Below are 26,090 nucleotides of genomic sequence, written 5' to 3' on the forward strand. Positions count from 1 at the left end.
GAGGGGTGTCAAGTCTTGTAGAGAAGGACATACGTGCAAGCAGTGATCCCCGTGCAGAGTTGCGTGGCATCCTAGAGTGCAGAGAGTGACCGACGCCGGGAAGGTTTCCTGGCAAAGGTAACATTTAATCAGGGCTGTGTAGAGGCTTTCCACACGGAAAAGGCAGAGACGGTGTTCTAGGCAGTGGGGGCAAGATGAGCCAAAGCATAGAAATATGAAAGCACAAGGCATATGAGGGAATTACAAATAGCGGGCTGTGGCCGTGTGACTTGGGATATGGGGAGGCAGGAGCTGTGCCAGAGAGCTTGGGCTGTGGGTACTCTTGGTAGGGGATTTGGCACAGGCAACTGCTGGAGGGTTTTAAGCAGACGAGAGACAGGGTGAGCTATGTTGGTTAGAATGACAACTTTCCCCTGCTCTGAAGACTAAAGCCAACTGTGGCTGGGAGTCGTTTGTCCCACTTAGCGAGATCACCCTGGCAACAGAGCAGCTGTTGCACTACTAGCCAGGGAACTTGCTGTGACAGTCTTCCTATCTTACCAGATATCCAGGGTAGGGAAGAAGCCACTGAGTTGAGGTATGGACATCAAAGGAGTTAAATAATATAATATTCAGATAGGATCACACCATGCAGTTGGCCAGAAACTATTCTTTCTGCTGGCATTGCTGTTGTAAATACCTGCATCCATGGCTCTGTTCACAAATATGTTCCATGTTAAAACAGCACTTCTCTCTCTCTCTCTCTCTCTCTCTCTCTCTCTCTCTCTCTCTCTCTCCCTCTCCCTCTCCCTGCCTTTCTCCCACCACGCAAGAGGCAACTCAATGTTTTGTTTTGAGGGGAGATCAAACATGGGTTTGGATTTCGAGTCTATAATATGCTAACTATGAGACCTTGGGAAAGTCCACTGCCTTTTTGGGCCCAGGGATGTTGTTGTTGTTGTTTATTTTTAACACAATTGTTCTTAATATTCGCAACTGGTTGTGAACATTAGAGTTAATATACATTTTGCACTAGGCTCGGTGTTCAGCATAGAGTAGAGATGCTTAACAGATGGAAGCCATGATTCTCTTTTTTTCTCAATTTTACCAGAGTCTTAGGGTATAAGTCACAGGAGGATGTGTGGATAAAAATGTTTTCATCAGATCTTCTCAGTAGCTCCAGAAATAGGTTTGACTGGGTCCACGTTGGAGCTGCCATCCAACAGCTCATATGCATTCTTGTGTTAGTCACCCATCATGGTTGATCTCAGTACATTCCACCCTAATGAGCAGCAACAACAGTTGTGCAAAGAATGGGAAAAGCCCAAAGGCATTTTTTTCCAATGGTTCCCAGATTGGTGAAATAGTACACAATATTATTTTATTAGCCTATATTCTCTTTTGACCTTGTGATACCCCCAAATCAATGGGAATTCTCAATTAGAATAAACTCTAATTCCTTAGGGGAAAGAAGAAGAACCAAGGTGAATTTCCAGGAGGGCAGCAACAATGTGAACAAGACAGCAGAGAGCAAGAGATGAGAACAGAGAAGGTTTTGGGGGGGAGAGGTAGAATTGAGACCAGAGAATATAGTCCATGAGATAGAGGAGAAGCAGAGTGAGGAATATGGGTCTGAGTGGGAAGGGACCCCACATCTGTTGTCTGGTGTAGGCACCTACTCAAGAGAGGAATTCCCTCCTCAGTGTCCCTGACAGATGGCCGTCTGGCACAGTGATTCCCATTCTCTTTCACATCATGGCACACAGAAAAAACAACATTTGTCTAACACCGGGATGAGTGGACCAGGCTGTGCACAAGTGGAGGTGACCAGCCTTGGGGACTCTGGCTGTGCCAGGCCCTGCAAGTGGCCGTGGGAGGTTAGTGGAGTGACCTGTGGGGCACACCTGCAGCCCAGTGTGCTTTGAGAAACTCTGATCCAGCAGGACCAAAGTGGAGAGACTCTCAGACTGTAAATAGGCATGGAAGACTGGGTATTTTATTAGCACAATTATCAACACCAATGCACAGTTAATCGAAGATGTTTTCCAGAGATCTGTCTTGAAGTCTGAAGACACAAAGACTTCAAAACCGTGATTTCTTGGTTTCAAGCCATTCTTACCAAGGAGTAAGAGTAATGCCCGTGGCCATCAAATAAATGAAGCTTCCTGGCTTGGGGCTTCTTCAGAGAACCAGCAGGGCTTACCAGCCTTACCTAGTGTTTCACACACAATCATTAATTAAGACAAGGATGTTCAGTGATAAATTACTTTACCTGCTCGGAATCCATCGTGGATGGAGTGAAAGAAAAATGATTACCACAAGCTCTTGTTTTGAGTGTCTGCTTTTATGTGCTGTGCTGAATATTTGAGTTAACTAAGTGTTCCTGCTATGTATCAACAGAGATGCCACTTTACGGGTGATGTATTTATTTCCAGAGAAGGAAACTCACATAGGCCTGCAAGGCAGAAGAATAGTACTGGTGGTAACCTCTCTTATTAATCGACAGCGTTGTTGAGGATCCCTTGTTTGTAGAATAATATTCTAGGCATCAGTAGAGTGAACAGAGGAATACAAGATGCCCTTCTGTCTTTGAGAAAAAGTCAGCCCGAATGGAAAGGGAGGACCAATATGTGAAAGAGAACATATAAAGAGGGTCTGTACTTAAGTACAAAGAAAAACCCAAGGGCAGCACTTAATGTTCTCTTTTTAATTATAGGCATTTATACTCATGCCTTGGCTTTCTTATGGCTACCAAGGCCCTCAAGGACTATTTTCCTTTCTCATTCATCTTGTGCAGAGTACACACTCAAAAGTGTCAAATGCATATATATGCTCCTCTGGGATGTGCCTAAGTGCTGGGGAATTCTGGAGAGGGATGTGCTTAGGGGAAGCCTGGAGACTGAGCCGTGTTCTCCAGTATGAGGGAACCCATGGCTTGACAGAGCGAGTAGGTGGGGAGGAAGGAAGGAAGAGCCCATGGGAGTGAGAAAATCCAGACACTTAGTCCACCATCCAGGGTCCTCTGCAGCCTGTTGCTCTTCGTCTTGCTTACTGGCTCCTGCCCACAGCAACTGTCTGCGGCTTCATCATTCCCACCTCTTTCCCTTTCTTGGACTGTCTTCCTCCATTGATGGGCCAATCTACATCCTTCTCCTGCTTCAAGTCCAGGTGAAGGCACGGCCCCAGGAAGCCTGCCAGAGTGTCTCCCATATTTCTTTCTTCATTAAATCCAAGAGCCATGTTCACAGCTCCAGGCTCCGAACAGTCAGAACAAGTAAGACACATCGTCATGGTCTTCAATGTCAGGTGGCTTCCAAGTGAGAGCACGAGGCTAGACTGACTATATGCAGAATAGCCAGAGGGAACAGGGCTATGCATATTTCGTTTCAGTACTTAAACCATGTAGAGAAGAGGCTGGCTGTGGAGAGCAGACCGGGGTCAGAAGTCCTAGTTCTGCTTCTATAATCAGCTAGTGGAGCCTCTTGGAGCAGTCACTTAGCTTTTGACCCTTGGCTCTTCATCCATAAAATGAGGGGTTTGTGCAAGATGCTGTGATTCCTCCTGGCTCTGTAATCTGCAAGAGGATGAAGGTTACAGTCCTCATGTCAGACTGCATGGAAAATAGTGATTGGTTAGCTGGAGGGGACAGTGCACTCATGGAAATGCACCAAATCATGGTACCTAGAAGGAACGATCTCTGAGGACCATGGTATGGAGCAGACAGCCAGCTAAGGACTGGTCAAAGACCTCTTGCACGGGTGTCATCAGCACAGTCTTTCTAGAATACAGTGGACCCTACACAAAGCTCTTAGCGTGTAGTGGGTCTGTCAAGCCTCGGGCGTCCTTAGTGGCTCAGCCTCAAAGGAAAGGTCCTCTGAGACGTCTGTTCTCTCATTCTCTGAGCTCTTTGCGGTGTCTGACTTTCTTGCAGGAGCACATGAAGTATCTCATTAGCCAGCCGTGTAGAATGGGAGAAAGCGGGATGCGTATTAGCTGATTGTCATAAGAAGCACCCTCTTTCCGAAGCGCACTTCGGCCAACTTGCATGGGGTGGCACGCTCGCCTTTTCCCACGCTGGCCCGGATGGCTCACTGTAGGGTCAACTGTCTGGCTTCCCAGTGGCCCCAGGATAATCATTGTTCTTTCACTCCCTCCACGATGGCTTCCCGAGCAGGTGAAGTAATTTGTCACTGACCATCCTTGTCTTAATTAATGATTGTGTGTGAAACACTAGGTAAGGCTGGTAAGCCCCACTGGTTCTCTGAAGAAGCCCCAAGCCAGGAAGCTTCATTTATTTGATGGCCACGGGCATTACTCTTACTCCTTGGTAAGAATGGCTTGAAACCAAGAAATCATGGTTTTGAAGTCTCAGCACCTTGCTGTAATTGCCAGGCAGGAGGACCTTCTTGCTGGCGTTTTTCCTCAGGACTCTGTGTTATGGCAGCGAAGTTGCTATAAAGAATAAAGGGTTGTTTGTTTGTTTACTGGCTGTACCTACAGCATATGGAAGTTCCCAGGCCAGGGACTGAATCTGAGCTGCAGCTCTGGCAATGCCAGATCATTTAACCCATTGCACTGGGCCAGGGATCACACCCAGGCCTCTGCACCAAAGAGCCCTGCAGTCATGTTCTTAACCACTGTGCAACAGTGGCACCTCCAAAAGATTTTTTTAAATCATGAATTTCTACCCTTTCCCCAGTCATTACTGTCAATATTTTTCACTGTTTTGACTAAAAGAAGACTTTTCCCTTCATACCCACACATGACCCTGAACCATATAAAAAACCTGTTCAATTTTATTTGGAGAAAATTTAAAATGTTTTATTATAGAAAGATTCTTGAGCATAGACACATGTAGAGAGACGAGAATATTGAGCCCCTGTATAACTACAACCCATGTCAACAGTTAGAAGGATCTCTTATCTCTATCTTGGGCTCCTGGGCCGGAGCTCAGGAAGGGAGGTGACAGAATCAACCTCACTAATAATGATATAATGTAATAATGATATAAGAATTGTTAGGATTTCACCCAAGGAAGTTAAGCACAGCAGGGCCCCGAGCCCTGTGCGATCTGAGGCTCTGACATGGAAGCCTTCTTGGTCCAACGTGGCTCTGCTCACCCTCCGTCACTTTGACATTTACTTGTGAGTCGTCTTCCGACGTGTGTGGGTGGATTTTCACAGACACATCAATACCTGTTGGCCCAGCCCTCGTGGTGATCCCTGCCCATGTCCAGGGCGGGGCAGTGCATCCTGCTCCGTGACGCCGAGCAGAGCTCCCTGGCCCAGAGCGCTCCAAGGTGGTCTCGTTAGCATCCTATTGCTGCGTGGACGAGGCTGGGAGTGTTGTCTCTTCAACCTTTTCTCGTTGCTGGGCTGGTCCTGCTCTGTTTTTCCACTGGTCCAAGAAGAAGAAGATTAGGTGGTGGAATGCCCCATCGGAAGTTCTCCGGGGGGTGCTGTCGCATCCTCCACGACGGTCACTGACAGTCCAGGCCAGTGGAGAACGTGACCGCTGGCCATCAGGTCCGGGGGGCTTGGAACAGCCAGAAAGCATGGAGAGCCTCAATAACGTATCATAGGCCTCTGGCTGAGCCACATGCTGCCTTTGGAGCTTGTTTGTGTGGAGAGACTTAGCATGTTTATTAAATATGCTCAGGGATGTGAAATGGAATGAAATGCTTTGCCTCCAGGGCTGACAGTTTCTGCCTCCTTGCTGGGTGGCAGCAGGTGGCTGGGTTTCACTCCGGGGCTCGCTGTCCTCACTCTTTCCACCTGTTTCCCCACCCTTCTTTCTTGCTCAGGGGCTGGGCAGACAGCTCTTCTGTTCTGGCTGCCAGCTCCTAGTGTTCTCTTTCTTCTTTGCTGTCATTCTCCCCTGGAAGGGAGTAATAGTACATAGGATTGCTTTTAAGAGACGTGGGACCAAACAAGGTCTGGTGAGTCACGTGCTTTCAAGAAGCTGGTCCACTGTGGTTTTAGACTGTGGCCTCATCCCTTTGCTTTCTGGGCCTTAGTTGCCTCTTCTACCACGTGATGGGGGAGACAGCATGTCCTCATAATCCTCTAAAACCACAGTGGGATTCCTGGTCTGCAGAAACCCATGATCCGCAAGCTTCTGCTTGCCCAGGCGTTGTAGGCTCTACTGTACATTGTGTCCCCTTCTTAAAATGTGGGCAGGGTCAGAGGGGAGGGCCTGCCTTTTGAAACACCATCCGCCACCCATCTGTTTAAATCGGGCAGGGTGTTACCTGCTTTGGAAGGTTGGTCAAAACCCTGACGAGGAAGAGATTTAGTGCCTTAAGTTAGACTCCCTATCAGCTGACTCTGAGACAGAGATGGTTTATTCATGAACTGCTTTCAGGAGAAATCCGTACTGATGGAGGAAATTAGAATAGATCAGGAGAAAATACGAGACAAAGCTGTGGTTTCACCAGTTTTAGCCTCAGCCCGATCCCCCGGGGAAGCTCCAGAGTGAACTGCACCACAGAGGTGGTCCCACGCAGAGCGGAGGGGCCAGGCCCTTGACTCCTGCATCAGTGAGTTACTGGTTACAGGTCGCTGCTCCCCATGGACAGGCATGAACTCCCAGATGAGGAGGGTAGGTTGGCCAGGGGCTGACTTCTTTTTTTCTTCTGACTGACACCAGATCCTTAATCCACTGTGCTGGGCTGGGGATTGAACCTGTGCCGCTGCAGAGACAGTGCTGGATCCTTAACTCACTGTGCCACAGCAGGAACTCTCCAGGGGCGGCCTTCTGAGGAGGATCCAGGTGTGAGCCATTAGCCGGTACCCAGCGCTGCTGCAGGACGGGTACACCTGCTGCACAGGAGCCCTGTTGGGGGCAGCAGAGGATCTGCCACATCCAGGCTCCTGAGAGCTGGACGGGGGGGCCAGGCTAGGAGGCGGGGTTGGAAGGGCCCTTCTGAATGTAATCCCCTGAGCGCAGAGGGAGTGTGGATGATTGAGGACGTGCGGGGACATGCGCCGATGTGAGTTCCCAGTTGGAACAATGGGTTCCAGTGGTTATAATGGTCAGGAGGATGATGCATTTGAGAAGGAGATGGTGGGGGCTTTGATGGGGGCTTGAGGGACACGCCGGGGTTATCTGAATGCTGCCAGCACAGTTATGTACAGTTTGGAAAAGTCCTCTAAGGGGCCTGTATGTTTCAGTGCAATGTCCGTATGGGGCCTGGGGCTGCTCTTGCGAAGACGCAGGAGTTCATTCTCAGGGAGCCTTCCCTGGGCCGGTTTTTCTTCTGACGTGTCCTCTACGTCTTGGTGCTTCTTGAGCTTTCTTTTTCTTTAACTGAAGATTGACAATGTTGCGTTAGCATCGCAGCAGTTAGCACAGCTGTTCAGTTACCTACATATGTATATATGTATATACATGTGTATATTCTTTTTCAGATTCTTTTTCCGCACAGGTCATCACAAGACACTGCGTGTAGCTGCCCGTGCTATGCCGTATGCCCCTGCTGGTTATCTCTGTTATATATGAAAGTGTATATATGTTAATCCCAAACTCCTAATGTGCCCCTTCCCCTCCTCCCCCCTTGGTAACCCTGTGTTTGCTTTTTATGTCTCTGGGCACTGCTTCATTCTTAATCTTGTCCTCCTCCTTTCTCCTCCGTGATAAACTTTTCTGCCCTCTCTGTCTCAGCCGAGGTAGACTGTCATGTACCTCCTTAGTCTGAAAGCTTCAGCCGGCTCTTTCCTGACCGCGCCTGGACCAGATCAGAGGCACCTGCGGGTCAGCTGCCTGCTTGGTCCCACTGTCACACTCAGCTCCGTTTAAAGTTATACCGTGTGCGAGCTTGCTTATTGAATGTGGGTCTCCCAGTTATCCTAGTTCCTGAGGGCCAGGGCCTGAGGCTCTTGGTTCATCATCTATCCCCAGTACCTAGGAGAATATCTCTCACCTAGGACATAGTCCTCAAATTTGTTGAACAAATTAGGGCATTTAGGGAGTTCTCGTTGTGACTCACTGGGGTAAGCATCTGACTAGTATCCAGGAGGATGCGGGTTCGATCCCTGGGCTTACTCAGTGGGTTCAGGATCTGGCATTGCTGTGAGCTGTGGTGTAGTCACAGACACGACTTGGGTCTGGCGTGGCTGTGGCATAGGCTGGCAGCTGCATCTCCAAGTCGACCCCTAGCCTGGGAACGTCCATATGCTGCAGGTGAGGCCATAAAAAGCAAAAACAAAAAACCGAAAAAGACATTTAGGCTTTGCAACATGGACTCCAAGTCCCAAGTCCCTCGGGATGCAAAGGAGCTATACACTTGGTGCTGGAAGGGAGTGGGGGCCCAGGGGAGGCCAGTCAGCTGGGCAGAGCTGGATGCTGGCCTGGTACCCTCAGGGAAGGCAGTCAGCCACTGCATCATCTTTGGCTTCTGTCCTTTTCCTTCTCCAATCTTGCCCTCTCTGTATTCTCTCTCCCCAGGGTGGTCAGCAGAGGTCTTAGACACATGCTTTTGCTCAGATGAAAGGCCTGGCCTCTTTGACAACCTGGAGTGGCTTCTCCAGCCACCCCTCCATCTGAGCTCAATTGGTAATTCCCAAGGTCTTTCCTTGAGCCTCAAGGTCAACCATTCTCAACTGGAAGCTGTTTTTATCTCCCAGAACATGTGGCAATTCTGGAGCCACTTTTGGTTGTCACAACCCAGGGAGTGCTCTTGGCATCTAGTGGATAAAAGCCAGGGGTCCTACAAATGCATTCCATAGGACAGCCCCCCATAACAAAGAATTCTCCAGTCCAGGATGCCAGTGAGAAACCCTGCTCTGGCTCAGTCCAGGGCTCGCCAGCGGGCGCCAACACCAGCCTGGAAAGCAGGTGTGCCCCAGACACTTTTTTTCCCTACAAGGACCCTGGAATCGGAATCCTCGTTTTTCCCAGCCCCAGCTCACTCAGCCTCCCCACTCAGCCGTGTGTCCTCTAGCCTCCCTGGTCACAGCTGCTCTCCCTGTGAAACGCGTGGATGTCCATGTGGAGGCCCTTTAGCCTGTTTTCTGCAGAGCCCTGTGGAACCCTGATAGAGACCTGCTTCCAAGAATGGGGCTAGCCCTGCGGTTACAGCCTCAGGCCAGAAGAACCATGGAGCCCTTCCTCTTGCCATCTCCATCCCTATCTTTCTCTCCAGCCCTGCTCCTCCCACCCCTGCCTTCCCCCTCCCCCGGAGATTAATGTGGTAATTGCCATGTGTGCCTGTTTACCCAGGGAGTGGGTAGGCTCACCACCCCCAGGCAGGCAGGTTCCCAAAGGAACACAGTCCCACTGTGTCAGGCCTGGTACCCGCTGAGCACTCCCTGTGCAGGTGGGCCGCCACCCCCGACTGCTTTCTCTGTCTGTCATCACCCCCGTCCCGCGCTCATGTGCATGTGTGTGTCACCCAGGGAATCAGCAGGTGAGAGAGATGGGGGGCGGCAGCCGGGCTGCCAGGCTAGGGCCTTGACTGGGCCAGTGGGAGGAGAACGAGCATCTTAACGAAGAGGACATTGCCCCGAAGCACAGCGCCCCAGAGTAGGTGTTCCATGAATGGCGTGGAAGGAGGAGGCTGGCATTCTCTGTGTAGCTTTCCTTGCAGGGAGGGGCCCGGTTTACACTTCAGCGGCTCCATAGTAGCGGTCTGGGCAGGGAAGCTTCCACCACAAGACTCTTCTGGCGCCAGTATCCAGCGGACAATGTTTAGAAAGTAGGGGACGTCCTTCTCCGGGGATCTTGCACAGAGTACATAGCATGACTGTCCTCTGTCCCCAAAGGAAGAGTCACCAGGGAGGATAAAGGGTGACGCTCCTACCTGCAAGGTGCTTGGGCATCACAGTAGCGGGGGCATGGTAGAGAGAGGAGGAAGGGGAGAAGTTCCCCTCTCACAAGGTAGCCCTTCCTCTCTCCCACATCCTGCTCATGTCACAGACACACGTGCCCACCCGGGAGGGAGGGCAGGACTTGCACCTTGCTGCCTGGCACTCCTGACCTCCCACCTCCTATGGAATGGGGTCACTTGCTGCTGTCCGAGTTGGAGATTCCTTTCTTCTTTTTCATCTCAGAAGATACTTTCAGAGTTGGCTCACCTACCCTGGACAATTTTAAGGTTTTAATAATGATGGATCAGAAGGAGATTGAAGCTCTAATTAGCCTCAGAAAGAAATGTGCTTGCCATTTGGAAATTTGGGAGGAGGGAAGCGTGCGGGCCTTTGCTTGCCCACTGCCTGCTGAGGCCTGTCCCCTTGTCTTGGGGGACCTGCCATCGATCCCAGTGACAGACAGGTCTGGTGAGGGTGTGAGGCCACCTGGAGAGGAGGGAGGGGAAGGGAAGAGCTCAGAGGAAACCGGAGGGAGAGGTGGAAGGTGTAGAGAGGGTGCGGCACGCCTGTTAAAGGTTTGTGAAGAATCTTGGGGGCGCTGCTTTCCCCAGGAGAACCTTGCAAGCTCTCAGTCATCTTAATAACCCCTAGGGCACAGCTCTGCTGTGCTGGGCTCCTCCCCAGGAGCCCTTTGCTCCTCCTCTTCCTTTGCTCCTCTTCTGCTCATCTAACAAGCCATGGTGGATGACTGGTTTTTTTTTTTTTTTTCTTTCTTTCTTTCTTCTTAGGGCCACACCTGCAGCATATGGAAGTCCCTAGGCTAGGGGTTGAATCCGAGCTACAGCTGCTGCCTACACCACAGCCACAGCAACATGGGATCTGATCTGTATCTGTGACCTACACCACTGCTCAGGGCAATGCTGGATCCTTAACCCATTGAGCGAGGCCAGGGATCAAACCTGCATCCTCATGGATACTAGTTGGGTTTGTTGCCACTGAGCCATGATGGGAACTCCTGGATGGCTTTTTTTTTAACCAGTTCAGACAAAGCTTGAGGGGAATATCAGAAGGACTTTTGGGGGGCCTATTTTAAACATGAGACTCATCTTACTCAAACTGGGGTCATTTCTTGATCGATTGAGTGAGAAATGAGCAGACAGTCAAGGTTCTTGCCTTCATGTTGCTTAAATAGAAACCCAAATACCTCCCAGTGTGCTGAGTAAAAAGACAATCTCCATCATCCGCATCTTAGAGAAAAGCTGGGAAGCACATTCCAGACTCTGGGCCTGGAAGAGGAGGCCTTGTCTCCTTGTATTTCACAGGCTGTTATTTCCTGATATGTTCATAGATTTCCATTGAAAAGGAGGTTTATCATCAAGGAAGTGTACGGCATGGTGGAGTAAATAGAGTTAATAATGTGCCTTTTTGGTGGGTCTTCTCACCGGCTAAGGGGAAATGTAATGTGCCATGTTTCCCAGGGTTTTTTGGTTCCAGAAGCTCATTTTCCACGGAACACATTAACCTCTTACAGATCTCTAGTGATACGAAGAACACAATTTGGAGAATATTCTTCACTCTACAGCATCCCTGGCAAATAGTCACCCAACTGAAATTGCTCTAGTCATCCTCGAAATATAACACAGTCGCTCTTGGGACCAGAGATGCCTTTAAAGTCACAATGTCCTCATCGCCATTGCCAACACCAGTTCCTGTTTATTGGCAGCTGAGCTCTGATCTGCGTGCTGGGAATAACTCAGTTCTTGCTGCCAGAGAATGCTAAGAAGGAGAGCTGGCTAAGCCATAGAGTGTGTGCTGTTGGCTGATCTGGACCACCAGTGGTGAACCATTGGAGCTAAGCAGTCTTGACAGAATGTTGCAGTTACAGTCATGAGTAAGGATAGAAGAGGTTATACAAGGATCATTCAATCTATCTTTCAGCTCATTAAAAGACCATGTCTCAACCATCTCAGAAAAAAATAGCTTCCTATGTCCATTCCAACCCTGTGCAGCCCATGGCATCCAGTTCTTCTGCATCTTCCTTCTGATAATCAGGAGCAGTGTTCCCTGAGCTCTGGTTCGCATCTTCCCTGCTTGCGTTTGACTCACCAGACTTGGTTAAACCAAAGAGCCAGATTCTATACACTGAAATTGGCCACTCTCTGCTTTAGTTCATTCTGTTCAAGAAGGTGTTTGTTTTTAACTTTTATTCTGCTTCGTTTGCAATCATGTCTCTCTAAAAAGTATAGGGGCAAGAACAAAAAGACACAAGTTTGGTGGAAGAGGTTGCTGCTTTAGAAGCTGTGTTTTCATGGACATGCCTACTATACAGAGATAGCTGACCAGCAGGAGACTGTATTCTCTGGACTAGCATTTTTGAATTTGAGGTGGAGAGAAAATGAGACAACTTGGGGAGGGGGGAACCAAGATAGAATGTCATAGAAATCCAGGGGAAGCAGGAAGGCGATCCAAATATATTTGTAAAGTTAGTAGTGAGAGAGAAAAATGATAAATCATAGGGACAAGAAGCACTTTGCCATAAGATATTTTGAGTTCTGATCTTCATTTTACTAATTTAGCATGTGAATTTTAGGTATGATATTTAATTTGGATGACCTTGTTTCTCCAGTGAATTGGGAGACGGTTAAGTTTCAAACAAGTATTAAAGTTTGTGTGTGGGGGGCGGGTTGAGATTGTGGGGATTTCAAAACCCTGTGATATAAGAGACAATTCAATAGATGAATTAGGAAGATTTGGCGTTGATATCATGGGGAGAGAGAGTCAAGGCAAAGCTTGGTCCAGAGGCTCAGGTGTTAGAGAGGACTTTCCAGAATGCTCCACAACTGTTTCAAGGTCCTAATGAGACATCCTACCAAGAGTTGCTTGTTTTTGGCTAAGGCCTGTGGTATAATCCTCCCTCGACCCTCTACCATTCAAGGGGGTTGCATCTCACTTGTGGTATAAGAATCCAGACTATGTATTTCCATGTAGCTTTTAGTTCACTATATGTTAGTATTAGAGAGTGAGCAAGGGATCACTCTTCAAATCTAGATTTATTCCTTGTTTTTCCAGAGCCTTCTCAGGGCCAGGTAGGCCTAGCTCTATACATTGGACTATGATGGAAGAGAGAAAGCCAGAGCCCAGGGTCAAGAGCTGAGCAGGATGTGATAATACTAATCTCTCCCAAGCAACCTGTCAAGGCCTTTGCTAGCATCCGCAGAATAAGGTGATGGAGTTCCCGTTGTGGCTCAGCGGTAACAAACCTAGCTAGTATCCATGAGGACATGGGTTCGATCCCTGGCCTGCTCAGTGGGTTAAGGATCCAGCGTTGCCATGAGCTTTTGGGTAGGTCACAGATGCAGCTCGGATCTGATGTCTCTGTGACTGTGGTGTAGGGCAGCAGCTATGGCTTTGATTGAACCCCTACCCTGGAACTTCCATATGCTGAGGGTATGGCCCTTTAAAAAAAAAAAAAAGCATAAGGTGATGGACACAGCCTACCTCTGTCTTGAGAATGTGCCCAATCAAGAGTTATAGAAGCTTGGACCCCGCATCGCTAAACACTGTAAAACCAGTGATTATTAGAATGATCTTAGAATAGCGTTTGAACCTTCTGGATTCAGTTATTCATTGAGTGAGGACATTAGGATGATATGTGAGGCTGACAGTACCCTTCACAGTGTACATGGGAGAATATGAGTTAATCTACAACCATACCAAACTGGGAGTGAAGCGAGGTGCTGTTTAACTGTACTGCACTGGGTGTGTTGCATTGCCCTACATGTGAAGCCGTAGGCATGGAGGCCTTCTCTTGGCAGATGGTCTTGATGGAGTATTGAGGAACAATTTCTTTCTTTCTTTCAGACCAATGATGCCTTAGGAGCCACCTGGAATTGGCTGTACTTCATTCCCCTCATCATCATTGGATCCTTCTTTGTTCTCAACCTAGTCCTGGGAGTGCTTTCCGGGTAAGCCAGATGTTTCTCTCTCCTCTTCCTTCTAACTCTAAATGAATGCTTGCGACTCCTGGCAGATTTATTCATGGAACCTGTGTGCCAGATGCTACTCTAGATACTGGGAATGCAGTTGTGAACCATCATTTTAATCATCTTTATTATCCTTAAGAATAAAAAAGGATAAAAAATCTTTAGATCGGTCCAGCATTGAACATGGTATCTAATGAGAGTCCATATATCCATCTATTCCTTCATTCTGTCACTTAATCATCAGAGACCTTCTCTGTCAAACACTGTGCTGGTTGTTCCGCATATGAAGTTTAATAAGAATTAGGCTTTACCCTTAGAAGATTATTCCTGTATTGTGGATTGAACATCAAATTCCTTATGTGTGGCTTGAATTAGTGTACGGCTTGAATTAGTGTACATCAGCAAGTACTCAGTGTTCAATGTCATGGTCAACATTTCAAGGAACACATAAAAGCAAAAGGCACAGTTTCTTAAGAACCTTATGTTTTGCTGAGAAGATAACACAAACACTTGAGACAGGAAACTGGAGTTCTTTTACTGACTAATATAAGATACAGCTCCTTTGTGTGGGGAAAGGACAAATTTCTATAGTTTGAAGTTAGCAGGAATGGTTTCCTAAGGGATTAGGATTTTGCTTGGGGTACAGAATATGTCATGGGATAAAATATGTCAATGGAGTTAATATTCCCGGAAGGGGGAGCGTCACATAAGCAAACAGGAATTGGGACTTGTCAGGGGGAGTGAAGAATTATAATGCAACCTGATTTAACCTGAGTGGAAATTTCACTTTGGGAATTGAAAGGATAAAATAAGAGGGCTGAAACCAGAGTCTTAGAGGGTCTTTGATTTTTCTAAGTATAACTGAATATAATTTCTTGTCTGAATGGTAGACGTTTTTAAAATGGAAATTTATAAGGTGGTACTTCTGTTTAAACATAGCAGATTTTATCAAGTTGGTCATTTCTTTTTTTTTTATTTTGATGTTTTAGGGCCACACCTGCAGCCTATAGAGGTTCCCAGGCTAGGGTTGAATCAGAGAGACAGCTGCTGGCCTACACCGTAGCCACAGCAACACCAGATGCAAGCCACGTCTGCAACCTGCACCACAGCTCATGGCAACACCAGATCCTTAACCCACTGAGCGAGACCAGGGATCAAACCTGCGTCTCATGATGCTAGTTAGATTTGTTTTTGCTGAGCCAGGATGGGAACTCCAAGTTGGTCATTTCTTGTTGTCTCCACTAACACAGAAAATAACCTTTGATAAGAATACAGTGACAAAGAGAACAGGAGAGGACATGAAAACAGATGAGCGATGTCAACCATAGTTTTGAAGACAGTCAATGGTAACTGATCTAGTGGCAGGAAACCTGAGGTTCAGTTACCTACAATGAGGAATGCAGTAAGAAAAGCAAAATGAGAGCCCTAGAAATGCTTAGGGATTAAGGCAGCAGGTTTGTCTGAGAGCTGTGGTGCAGGATGCTAAAACAAGAGGATTTTCACAAGTCCTTGTAAGGCACATTTAGATGCATCCTCCCCCATACTTTCAAGCTCTTCCCCCAGGTGCTCACAGGTACCTGCCCTGCCCAGCCCCCACCCCAGCCAGTCAGACTTCCTCTCTGTAGAGGCTGAGTCAGAGAAGCTTGGAATAGGAACATCAGGTGCCTCTGAGGGTGGAGTTGATATTTTGTAGTGAAGCTAGGAGTCCAGAAACTGAATGTCATGCCCACTTCTACTGCTTGCTCTCAGAAACATAGCAATCTGGTGGAGTTCCAGCATTCCTCTGTGGGGAAACTATCCATCTGAGGAGAAAAGACCTTGGTTTCCTGATATTTGAGGGTGACCAGAGAAATGGTTTGCTGATATTTGAGGGTAACCAGAGAAATGTTCCCACCTGTCACCTTCACTGAGGCTCACCGTGTTGGTTTCCTGTGACCACCCTAACAAATGACTACAAACTAGGTGGTTAAAAGTGTGAGAGATACTATCTCACAGTTCTGGAGGCTAGAGGTCCAAAATGTGGCAGAGTCATGGTCCCTCTGAGGCTTTTGGGGAGAATTTATTTCCTTCCTCTTCTAGCCTCTGGTGGCTCCAGCATTCCTTGGCTTGTGGTTGTGTCACTCCAGTCTCTGGCTCTGTTACTTCCTTCTCTTCTGTCTAGAATCTTCTGTGCCTCTCTTTTAAGAGGACACTTGTCATTGGATTTAGGGGCACCTGGATAATCCAGGATGGACCTCTCCATCCATTGATCCTTAACATAATCACATCCTTTTTCCAAATAAGGTAACATTCACGGACAGGTTCCAGGAGTTAGGATGTGGACATATCTTTGGGAGAGGACGGTACCCATCAAACCACTACACTCACCATTCTATAAGCCCCAACCATACACACAGGAGTTTCCCATGAGCCTTTTGTGCCTTGCTCTTAAATCTGAACATACATTAGTGTTCATTAGCATTCAAAGAAAGTGTTCAACACAAAAGACAAAATAAAAATAATAAATAGCAAAAAAAAAAAGAACGTGAGGGAAGATGCATAATGCAGGGAGCAAAAGATAGCATTTTAAAAGTATAATTGATATCAACAGAAATCAAAGAGAAATTATTATCCACAGATTAACAGATTGCTGTTTAAAAAGAGAACATTTAGCAGTTGAGATGAACTCTTGGAAATTAATGTAAAATAATTAATATAAAACTCATGTTAATGTAAAATGAATTAATGTAGAAAATATAAAAATGTAATAAAAAATTACTTAAGAGTTGGAATATAAAGTTGATGAAATCACCCAGACAGTAGAACAAATATAAGAGGATCCAAGGATTGGTTCAACATACAACTAATAGGAATTCTGTAAAGAGAATAGGGAAATGGAGGGGGGACAAATTAACAAAGAAAAATGCCAAAATGTTCCTAGAACCGCTAAGCTCACATTGCCAGATTAAAAGATTTGTGAGACATGTGCAAAGATATTCTTTCTAGCATTATTTTTGATAGTGGAGACTTGGAGAAAACCTGAGTTTCCGTAACTAGGAGAGTAGTTCCATGCAGACATGAAATTGTTTGTGACAGTTTGGAGCAGCAAAGACCATGTGAACACATAAAAAACTGAGTTTAGTGAAAACAAGAAGTAAACAATATAAAACCATCCACGTAAAAAATACATGCATACATAATGTACAGTTTGTAAAAATTCATTCAGGTAAAAAGTATACATTGCTTATATAGTAATGGTTGTTTGTATGGCACAGAGATGAGCGAGAGGTGTGGAGATAAAAGAGAACAAACGAGTTAATAATAAAAATGCCCACTGAGCACTCAGCACAACTAATGAGAAGAGATCACACCAAGATAAATCATCATGACGTTTCAGAGTATCTGAGTAAAATAATATCCTGAAAGTGTCTGGTGATTGGGAAGGAGATGAATTTTATCTATAAAGAACCAGGACTTAGGATGGTTTTGGATATCTCAATGACATTGAAATTTAAAAACCAACAGAGAAGTTCCCAAAACTTTGCAAAGAGAAAAATCTCCAAGATAGGATTCTATACCTAGCCAAAATGGCAATTGTTTGCGAAGATGGACTAGTACTATTTGAGACCCTCTTTCTGAAGAAGTTACTGGAGCATGTATCTCACTAAAAATAAGGAGTACACTGAAGATGGAGAAGGACACAAGCCTCATGGAAACAAGGGATTCAAAAGAGAGAAGGAAAGGAGGAGACTTCAGGATGAGGCAAGGGGAAGCCTAGGATGATAACTGTCAGAAGGCCTGGGGAGCAACAAGTTCAGATTTGAGTAGCGTGGCAGAGGGCTCTAAAATTGACATCTTTAAGAAAAAAAAAAAAAAGGAAATTAGTAGATTTCCCAATCTGTGTTACTATATTTAGAAGGGTTTAATGTTTATACTATGTATATGAGTCTATAAATATTTGGGTGTATTTGCACACACACACCAATCTAAGCAATTTATTCCACAAAATACCAAAGTGGTACCACTTAAGGAATATAAGCCATGTAAGTACCATGTATAGCTCAGCTGTCAATTGGATTTACATTGTTCACACTGGATTTTGAGGTAGCCCCTATGGTGCTGTTATTGCCTTGAGAGGATAGGGGAGAATAAGTGTGGGGCAGAACAGAGAATGTCAAAGACTAAAATCTTAGGTTGCACAGTAGGGAGTCCTGAAGCAAGATCTACAACTGAAAGATAAAGAAATAGCAGTTGTGTAAGTGTAATATTTAGAAAATTGGAAATGAATACTGGAAGAAACAGGTACAGGCGTTACATGCACTTGCCTCTAGGGAGTCAGATTCAGGGGTGAGGAGGGGTGAGGCAGTGGGCTGCTATTTTTTCATTATAAGCTTTTAAAAATATGCCTTTATGCCTTAAAACTCAACTTGTATTACTTTGAGAAAAATAGAAACTAACTTTTAAAATTATTGCACACACAAAAAGTGTGGGACAAAAGGAGGGTATCAGGTTATTCAGCTGGCATCTTGGGGAATGATTGGCATGGGGAGAGACCATTTTGGTCGGATGATGGAGGAAACAACCATCAGCTCGGTGGTGCTAAGAACCTCTGGTGACTTGAGAAATGGTCATGAAAACAGTAAAAACAGGAGACAGTGTGAAGGTGTTCTAATAGTGTGCAACTTGAGTGGAAAGTCATAAGACATAAGGTGTGTACTCGCTTAGTAGCTGCTGACATCCTTTATGCCAGTGGGTAATTCTCTCCATGTCACCTGTAGGTGTGACTCACATGCCCTGCCTTAGTCCCTGCCTGCAGGAGGGACCTGACCACAGCCTTCTTTCTTCTGGGATTTGAGAGGATGATCTCTCGTTTGTATAATTTTATCTGATGTTCTTTATCCTCACTTGTTTCCTAAGTGTGTCCATGTTTGGGTTGAGAAAATTCAAGTCAGAGTCTCACTGTAGAAGAAGAAGTCATTGATGTTCCAGATAAGGTTGCTGTGTGGGTTCAGGATGGGTCCTAACAGAGCTGGAAATGGGACGGAGCACTGCCCTGAAAGATAGTTCGTGCGTCTGGCCATGTCCACTCTGATGGACTCTCTCTGGCTCAGCATTGCATCTTTGAATGCTTCTGCATCCTTCTCTGGGTAGGAAAGTGTGGTTATGTTGGGAGAAGTGTGAGCATCGGCATCAGTCGGTCCCACAGGTGAGATCCTGACCCTGCTGCTCATGAACACTGTGCATCTGGACAAGGTCCGCTGAGCCTGCTTCCTCCTCTGTGAAAAGGAATGGCAGGATCTCGCTCCCAGGCAGAGGCCTGGCCCAGGTCTGGCATGGAGGGGCCCTGAGCTCTTAGACCCTTGACAATATTGTTGTTCATTTTCGCTACCTGTTGGGTGCAGGTGGCTCTCATTTGAGCAACAGCTTGGGATTTGGGGCTTGAACCAGTGCAGGACCATCGGCTCCTCTCTGACCAGGAGACGGCCTCCTCAGGTTGGGGGGGGTGAACAGAAACCAGAATGGCATATGCCTCCTTAGCACTTCTCGAGAAGCCTAGGAAGTGGCAACAGCAGCTGGGAACAGCTGGTGTGAATAAATTCTGACATTTAAAAGAGTGTTAACAATAGGGGCCTGCAGGCTGGGGCTGAAATATTTCTGTCCTGTTTTTTGTTTTTTGTTTTCTCTTGTTCTGATGCTCAACGCATATGGGTTTCACTGGTTCTGCAGAGGGTTTGGCAGCATCTAGTTCTGTGTATGGGAGTTGGGGGCAGGGGCTTTCCCTCCTGCTTCGTCTGGCTCTCACATGCCCCAGGAGGGGATGTGGGAGGTCTTCTTGGAGGAAGGGGTCAGTGGGGAGTTGCACTCGAAAGCCGGGGGGAAGCTCTGAAGGTTTTATCTCCAGGGCACGTGTTCCCCGTGACCTGCAGGCACTTTGAATGTTGGGCACCAGGGCTTCCTAAAAAGCAGAGGGAGAAGACTATGGAGGGAGGAGCCTCTGTGTTGAGAAGAGTCTGATGAGAGGGGTCGGCAGCCCACACGGTGCTCGTGACCCACCGAGTGTGGAAGTGACTGCGGCTCCCATCCCAGGGGAACGGGCCTTGATGGGAGGAGGGCTGTGAGGCATGTTTGTCAGTTTCAGTGTATTTAAACGGGAAGTACGGATAGAAGCTTTGTGGCATTTTTGCTTGTCTCAGAGGAAATGGGATTTGATGAAAACCATTAGCTTGGGCTTGAAGAGAAGCAGAGCTTCCTGTCTCCATGGAAACAAACCAGGGCTGCCTAAGCATGTCCTGAGATGCAGTCAGGGCTGCAGGGCAGAAGGCACACGCAAACAGAAAATGACCCTTATCCTATGGCCTCTACCCTCTGCTCCCAGGGCTTTGGGAGAGAGGGAGGGAGGCTTGGGGGAGCAGTTGCGTTGTCTGCAAACTGGGACAGGGACAGCCAAGCATGGCACGGCTTGCACATGGACACGGGGAGCTTGTATGTAAAATGCGTCATGGTTTTCAGAGCACCTTTGCTTCCGTGCTCTTCTTTGTTCCTTCTAACAACTCCACGCAGTAGGTAGAGACTATTTTTCTTTACAGATGGGAAGAGGGGGTTCATGGTGCGAACCCCCAAGTAGTTACTGGCAGTGGTGTAGCCAGAGGTTGTAGCTTTGTACTTTCTGATTAGGGGCTTGTTTTAATACACCTCTGCCACGTGGCTGCCAACCAGGAATACTGGCATCCAGTGTGGCACAACTAGAGAACATCAACCTAGGGTAAACCTAGAATGTTAACCTAGAACTGACCATAGAGATGTTGGCGCAAGTTTTAATCCATACCAACACTGATGCACATGCTCACTTGCACACACTGGTCTTCGAGTGCACAGCATGATATGGTACATACGAGGGAGAAGATGCCGAGCCCCACTGTCCAGGTCCCTTTGCCTTCCGACTAATGGGGAGGGGTGGGCTGTCCATATGAGAGGAGAATTCCTCTGGTCGCATCTCTTGGATGAGTGGAGTGGCTCCCCTGATGGCAGTGGTCTGTCTGAGTTGCCGCCACTCATTTTCTCTGTAGGTTCAGTGTTCTCTGCCACGCAGCAAAAGGTGATAGTGTGGCTGCTATGCATGAGACACCGTGCTAGACTCTGAGATTACAAAGATGGGTAAAATAAAGAGATTGTAGATTAACTGAGGAAATCAAAATGCATGAAATGGGGTCTAAATTCAGTGGATCCAGAATTGTAGCCCTCTCCACAGCTATTTATTGAAGGCTCACATATGTCCGTGTTTGGGCACCTGCTTCTTGTGAGACATTGCTGAGAATCCCAAGGTGAACAAGGACCTGGATCCTGTGCACAGAGAAGAGGCTAACGAATATACCTTCAATACTAAACCTGGATCTGCCGAGTTACCTGCCAGAGCTTCCTTTTGGATATTGGGAGGCAGCACCTGAGTATTTCTCAGGCCTGACTTGAGATAGGAAATGATTTTTAGAGGGAAATTATCCATGCCCAGCTCAGTGGTCCAGATGAGCTCTCTAAGGGGTTGATGGGTGTGAGTTGGCCTGTGTATTATCTTCCCGAGGCAGGCTGCTTCCAAGGTGACTGGCCACAATAAGCATGTGCATGAACCTCAGAGCTTTCCTCCTGCCAGGATTCTGACCCTGGAGTCAACTGGGAGAAATCCAGTGAGCAGTTTCTGAGGGCTTGCTCTATGTCACCTGCTGCTAGGGACTGGGAATGAGACCAAACAGGGACGGAGATACGCTGCCCTCAAGGAGCTTATAGCCCAGGTAGAGAGATAGCACAGGCTGAGCGTTGATATTAGATGGCAGCCAGGTCCAGGCAAGGCCCCCTGAAGAAGGTGACACTGATGGATTCTTTTGAAGACATGATATAATGGGTAGCCGGAAGAAGGGAGGGGGGCTTCCCAGCAGGTCAGTGGTCAAGAAGGCTCAACAGGCCATTCTGAGTGACTTGAGTGCAGCACGACAGGGGACGGAGAGGAGGTGGAACTAGAGGCATAGGCAGAGCCTCATCATGAAGGGCTCCTCCTATGGGCTAAGCCAGTGCCCTTGAACCTGATCCCAGAAGCTTGTGGGAGGTTCTCAAGTTTTAAATGAGAAAGACAACCAGGTTGCATTTGAGGATGATTGCCTCGAAGAAGCAAGATTGCAGGCAGGGAGACACGTTTGAAGCAACATTTGAGGAAAGAAGCTGAGAAGCAGTGAGGCAGGCGGGAGTACAGTGGAGGGTGATGGAGAGGATGGCCCAGATCCAAGAGGTGTTGGCGGGGTGGGGTTTGCATGACTTAGTGACTGTGTGGGTGTGTCTGAGAGTGTACAGTGGCGCAGGGGTAGGGGGGTGTCGGTGGTGGAAACAGGAGGAAAGTCTCTTGGCCTGCTTCTCGGTTTCTGAATTGAGCCACTAGGTAGCTGGGGGAGAACATATGACAAAGAGGTTTTGAGGGAAGGAGTTTAGGTTTTGGGCCTGTGCAGTTTGAGAAGGCGTTAACATACTTCATACCTTTTGACTAGTTCACAGCAGTAGTGTAGGGTTTGTTTTGGGTTGATTTTTTTTTTTTTTAAGCTGTCTCATGCTCCCCCCCATGACACACGTAACTACTGTTTTCTTTAATTCTCACAAGGACTCTTGAGTTATTACTGTCTTCTTTCATAAATAGGATAGCTGTGATGGGGAGCTTTGGTAATTTGTCTAAACTCACAAAGCAGCAGGTTCAGAATTTGGATGGAGGTCTGGCCAGACCCAAACACATATTACAAAGAGTTTAAATGTGTCCTTTTGAAAAGGGAATTCTCTGGAATGCAGTGTGGCAGAATGTGATGGAAATGAATGGGCCCTCAGTGGTGGTCAGGACACGTAGAACTTTCTGGTTCTGCAGACAGATTGCATATCAGACACCTGTTGAGACCAGAGTAGAGTCTTTGTAGTTCCCACCTGAACTGGAAGGACCCTCCTAGATGAGTTGTGTGACCATGGGGGTCATTTTGTGCTATTTTGTGTATCAGTTGTCTCTTAGAGGGTGATAGAAATTATTGGAGGCATAAGGGATGGCCAGTGTAGTTTATTCTGGCCCCCATGTTACAACGGAGGAAACCCGACCAGCCCGTGAAGTGACTTGCTCAAGTCGTGCTCAGTTCCTTAGTGGCAGATCTCGCTAGAACCTAGCCCTCTGGCTTCCTACCCAGAGCATTTATTTCCTGGGCACAGTGGGTATAGCTTAGTAGTAAAATACAAATTCTGTATACAGCGTACCTGGGTTTGAATCCCAGGTGCATCCCTTGTCTGTATGACCTCAGGTAAGTTTCTTCACATATTCCCTCAGTTACCCAGTTGCAAACAAGGATTCTAGGATCTGCCATTTGGGTTGTTGGAGAAACAAAATCACATCATTCATGTTAAGTGTTTAGTACCTGGGAGGTAGTACATCCTTAATCAGCGTTAGTTCTTGGTAGCAGCTTTCTTCTCTCCACACCTTGGTTTACACCTCAGTAGGTGGGGCTGGGAAAGAGTCATTCTTACTTATCAAGTTCCCCCATTAAGCTCGGGGATTAGCACGAACCCAGATTGTCAATATCGGTGGCAGGGCTGGCCATCCACGGCCCCCTATTCCCTAATGATGGACCATTGGCCACACCTCCGTACCTCCGCAAGGGCCCGTCCCCTTGGACACTCCCCATCTTGCAGTTTCTTGGGGATGCCCTCTGCTCCTGTGGTCTGGAGTAAACCCCTGCTCCCTTGGCTTTTTTCCTTGTTGAGCCTCAGGACCCGTTTCAACTTTGACTTCCTTCCTGAGATGTTTCCAGATCCATAGCCCTACTCCATTCGGTTAGGACTAAAATCCTTCTCCCATGTGCTCCTACAAGCACTACGTACCTGTTCCTTGGAACCTGCTACTCATTATAGCGTGACGCAATTTTCTTATGTAATTTCATAACAAGGCTAAAGCAAAGAGCTAACATTGAAAGCTCGTTATCTGCCTGGTACTGTGCTAAATACTCGAGATACATTATTTTGATTAATTTTATGTCAGCCTCGCGAGTAAGGGACGGTCATTAATCCCATTTTATAAAAAGCGAGGAAATGGTGGTTGAGAGACATTGAGAGTCTTGCCTACGACTGCACAGTTAGCGGGAGCAGATTTCTCCTGTCCCTCCGAGGACGCACCTTCTTCCTTGTATGTTATGAATGTCCCTGCCACCTGTTAGGTTTCCTTTCTTATGTGGGAGGTGGCTTTCCACATAGTCGGACCTCCCTGAGCATCTCAGTGGCTTCTTGTGCTCAATACCTGATGGTTGAATTGAAGGGAAACCCAATAACCCCAGGCCCCTCTTGCAGATCTCTTGCTCCCTTGTGACCTTCTGCAGGATGGTATTGCAGGGGACTGAGGAAGAAGCTGGTTTCTTTAAAGTCTGGAACAGAATTGCTTGGCATTGGTGATCCAGGTGACAGCGCTGGAGAGGCTGTATACTCTGCAATGACCGTCCGTGCTTGCCTCTAACAGGTGTTACAGACATGACATTGTCACATGGTGAACCTTTTTTCACATAGCTATTGATTTTTCTCTTTTAGCTAATTCCTCATATCCTTTGCCCATTTTCCTCTAGCTGTATTTATCTTTTTCAAATGCCCTTAAAAGAGCTATTTGTATAGCGAGGATATTAATCCAATTATATGACACGAGGCACACATTTAGGGAACAATCACTTTTAAAGGATCATTAAAACAGCCATCCTAGTGGGAACTGTGGGCAACTATGTGTGTTGGGGGGATAAAAAGACTAAAGCAGTTATTCTTTTTTACTGTAGAGCACTTTATATAGAAAGTGTTTCGTGTATATTCATTTGTTTAATTCTCATAGCAATTCGAGGAAGTGTGTTGTTATTTTACAGATGAGGAGTTGATGCTCAAAAGTGGATAAGTGACAAGCCCTAAATTGTAAATCTAAGAGTGTGGTGTTCTGACCCTGAGTCCAGTGTTCCTTGTTGTACAAAGCACTGTTTCCCATTCTGGGGTTGGGTGTTTCTGTGGAATCTTTGCTGCTCACCTTCTACTCAAGACATAGAGATGTGATTTACATGGATGCTCCAACACAACAACAAAATGCTCTTTTGAGTTTAGCTGTGAGATCAACACATATTTGTTGAGCACTTCCTGTGTGTCAAACACTGTTCTAGATGCTAGAATTGAAAAATCCCTCCTCTCATAGAGCTTATATCCTCATTTGGACATGGAACCTCTGTTTTCTGGAATATTACTCCCACTTTAAGATGTACCAGTAGGAAGATGTGTAATTAGTGCCAATACCCCAGAAATATCCCGTGTCGATACCTCTGTGGGCTGAGACTGTGAACATTAAATGTAATGCTTTGGGGGCGGAAGAGCTCTAGGTATCTTCTAATTTATTGTTTAAAATTTGGTTCCTTCTCAAAAATCAAGTTCTAGAGCACTCTTTTATTTATCCGGAGAACCAGGGGCTGTACCGGGATTGATGGGCCTGAATCAATGTGGGAGGATCATTGTTTGAAGATGCACAGTGGGGAGGGAGCAGTGAAATCATATCTGTAGACAGACACCAGAACCTTGCCCAGAAAGGTCAGCTCTGGGAGGCAGGGTTGAAGTGTTAGGGGGAAAGGAAGAGAGAAACCTGTGAGTAGGGCAGTCAAGATGGAGCATCACAGCAAGGTTGTGTTTTACGTGGACTCATCTTTTTATAGAGAAATGTGAACAGGAATTCATTAGCTGCCTTTTTGGTGACCAAGACTAGACTTAAATATAAAAATGCCTCTATTCTCTGCTGAAGGATCTTTTCTGCGTGGAATTTTTGCTTGGCCAGGCTCTTAGGTGGCTGAAACAATCCTGCTACCTCCTCTGCCATAGCCTAGGTAACTTAGAATAGACTCACCCTCCAACACTCTGATACCTGTATTTATAACATGTGTGTGTACATACAGGTGTCTCACACACAAATACGTATACATGTTCATGTGCATACATATGTGCCTGCATGTATTTCCACACAGGTACATGATGTTTTATATTCATGCCCAGTGCTAATGCATAGACATGCTGTGCTCCAGGCTTTATCCCCCTAGAAATTATTTAAGGAACCCAGTAGATGACTGTGCTGTTCTATGAATTGGCCTTGCACCTTGTACCCTGTATTTCATATTTACACCCTACATTTAAACCTATTCCAAGAATGTTTTCATCTTAAAATCCCATTTAAGTAATCTGCTTTTCAGAGGAGGAGCTAATTTTTACCCAATAGAATAATAGGAAGTAATGTTTAAGAAGATGACTTTAATGACAGGCTGACCTGATTTAATTT

At 46.7% G+C, this 26,090-nt stretch overlaps 1 protein-coding gene across 10 annotated transcripts in view; it reads left to right on the forward strand.

The window, feature by feature from the left end:
• The window catches only part of CACNA1E (calcium voltage-gated channel subunit alpha1 E), a 490,987-nt gene that overhangs the window by 326,353 nt on the left and 138,544 nt on the right, over positions 1-26,090 (forward strand). For all 10 annotated transcript variants that reach the window (XM_021102616.1, XM_021102615.1, XM_021102620.1 and 7 more), the window contains one exon: positions 13,647-13,750. In XM_021102616.1, the coding sequence (XP_020958275.1) occupies positions 13,647-13,750 (104 nt within the window). The remainder of the gene's footprint in view (positions 1-13,646; positions 13,751-26,090) is intronic.

The sequence above is a fragment of the Sus scrofa genome, chromosome 9 (genome assembly GCF_000003025.6).
Source record: "Sus scrofa isolate TJ Tabasco breed Duroc chromosome 9, Sscrofa11.1, whole genome shotgun sequence".
In the NCBI taxonomy this organism is placed as follows: domain Eukaryota; kingdom Metazoa; phylum Chordata; class Mammalia; order Artiodactyla; family Suidae; genus Sus; species Sus scrofa.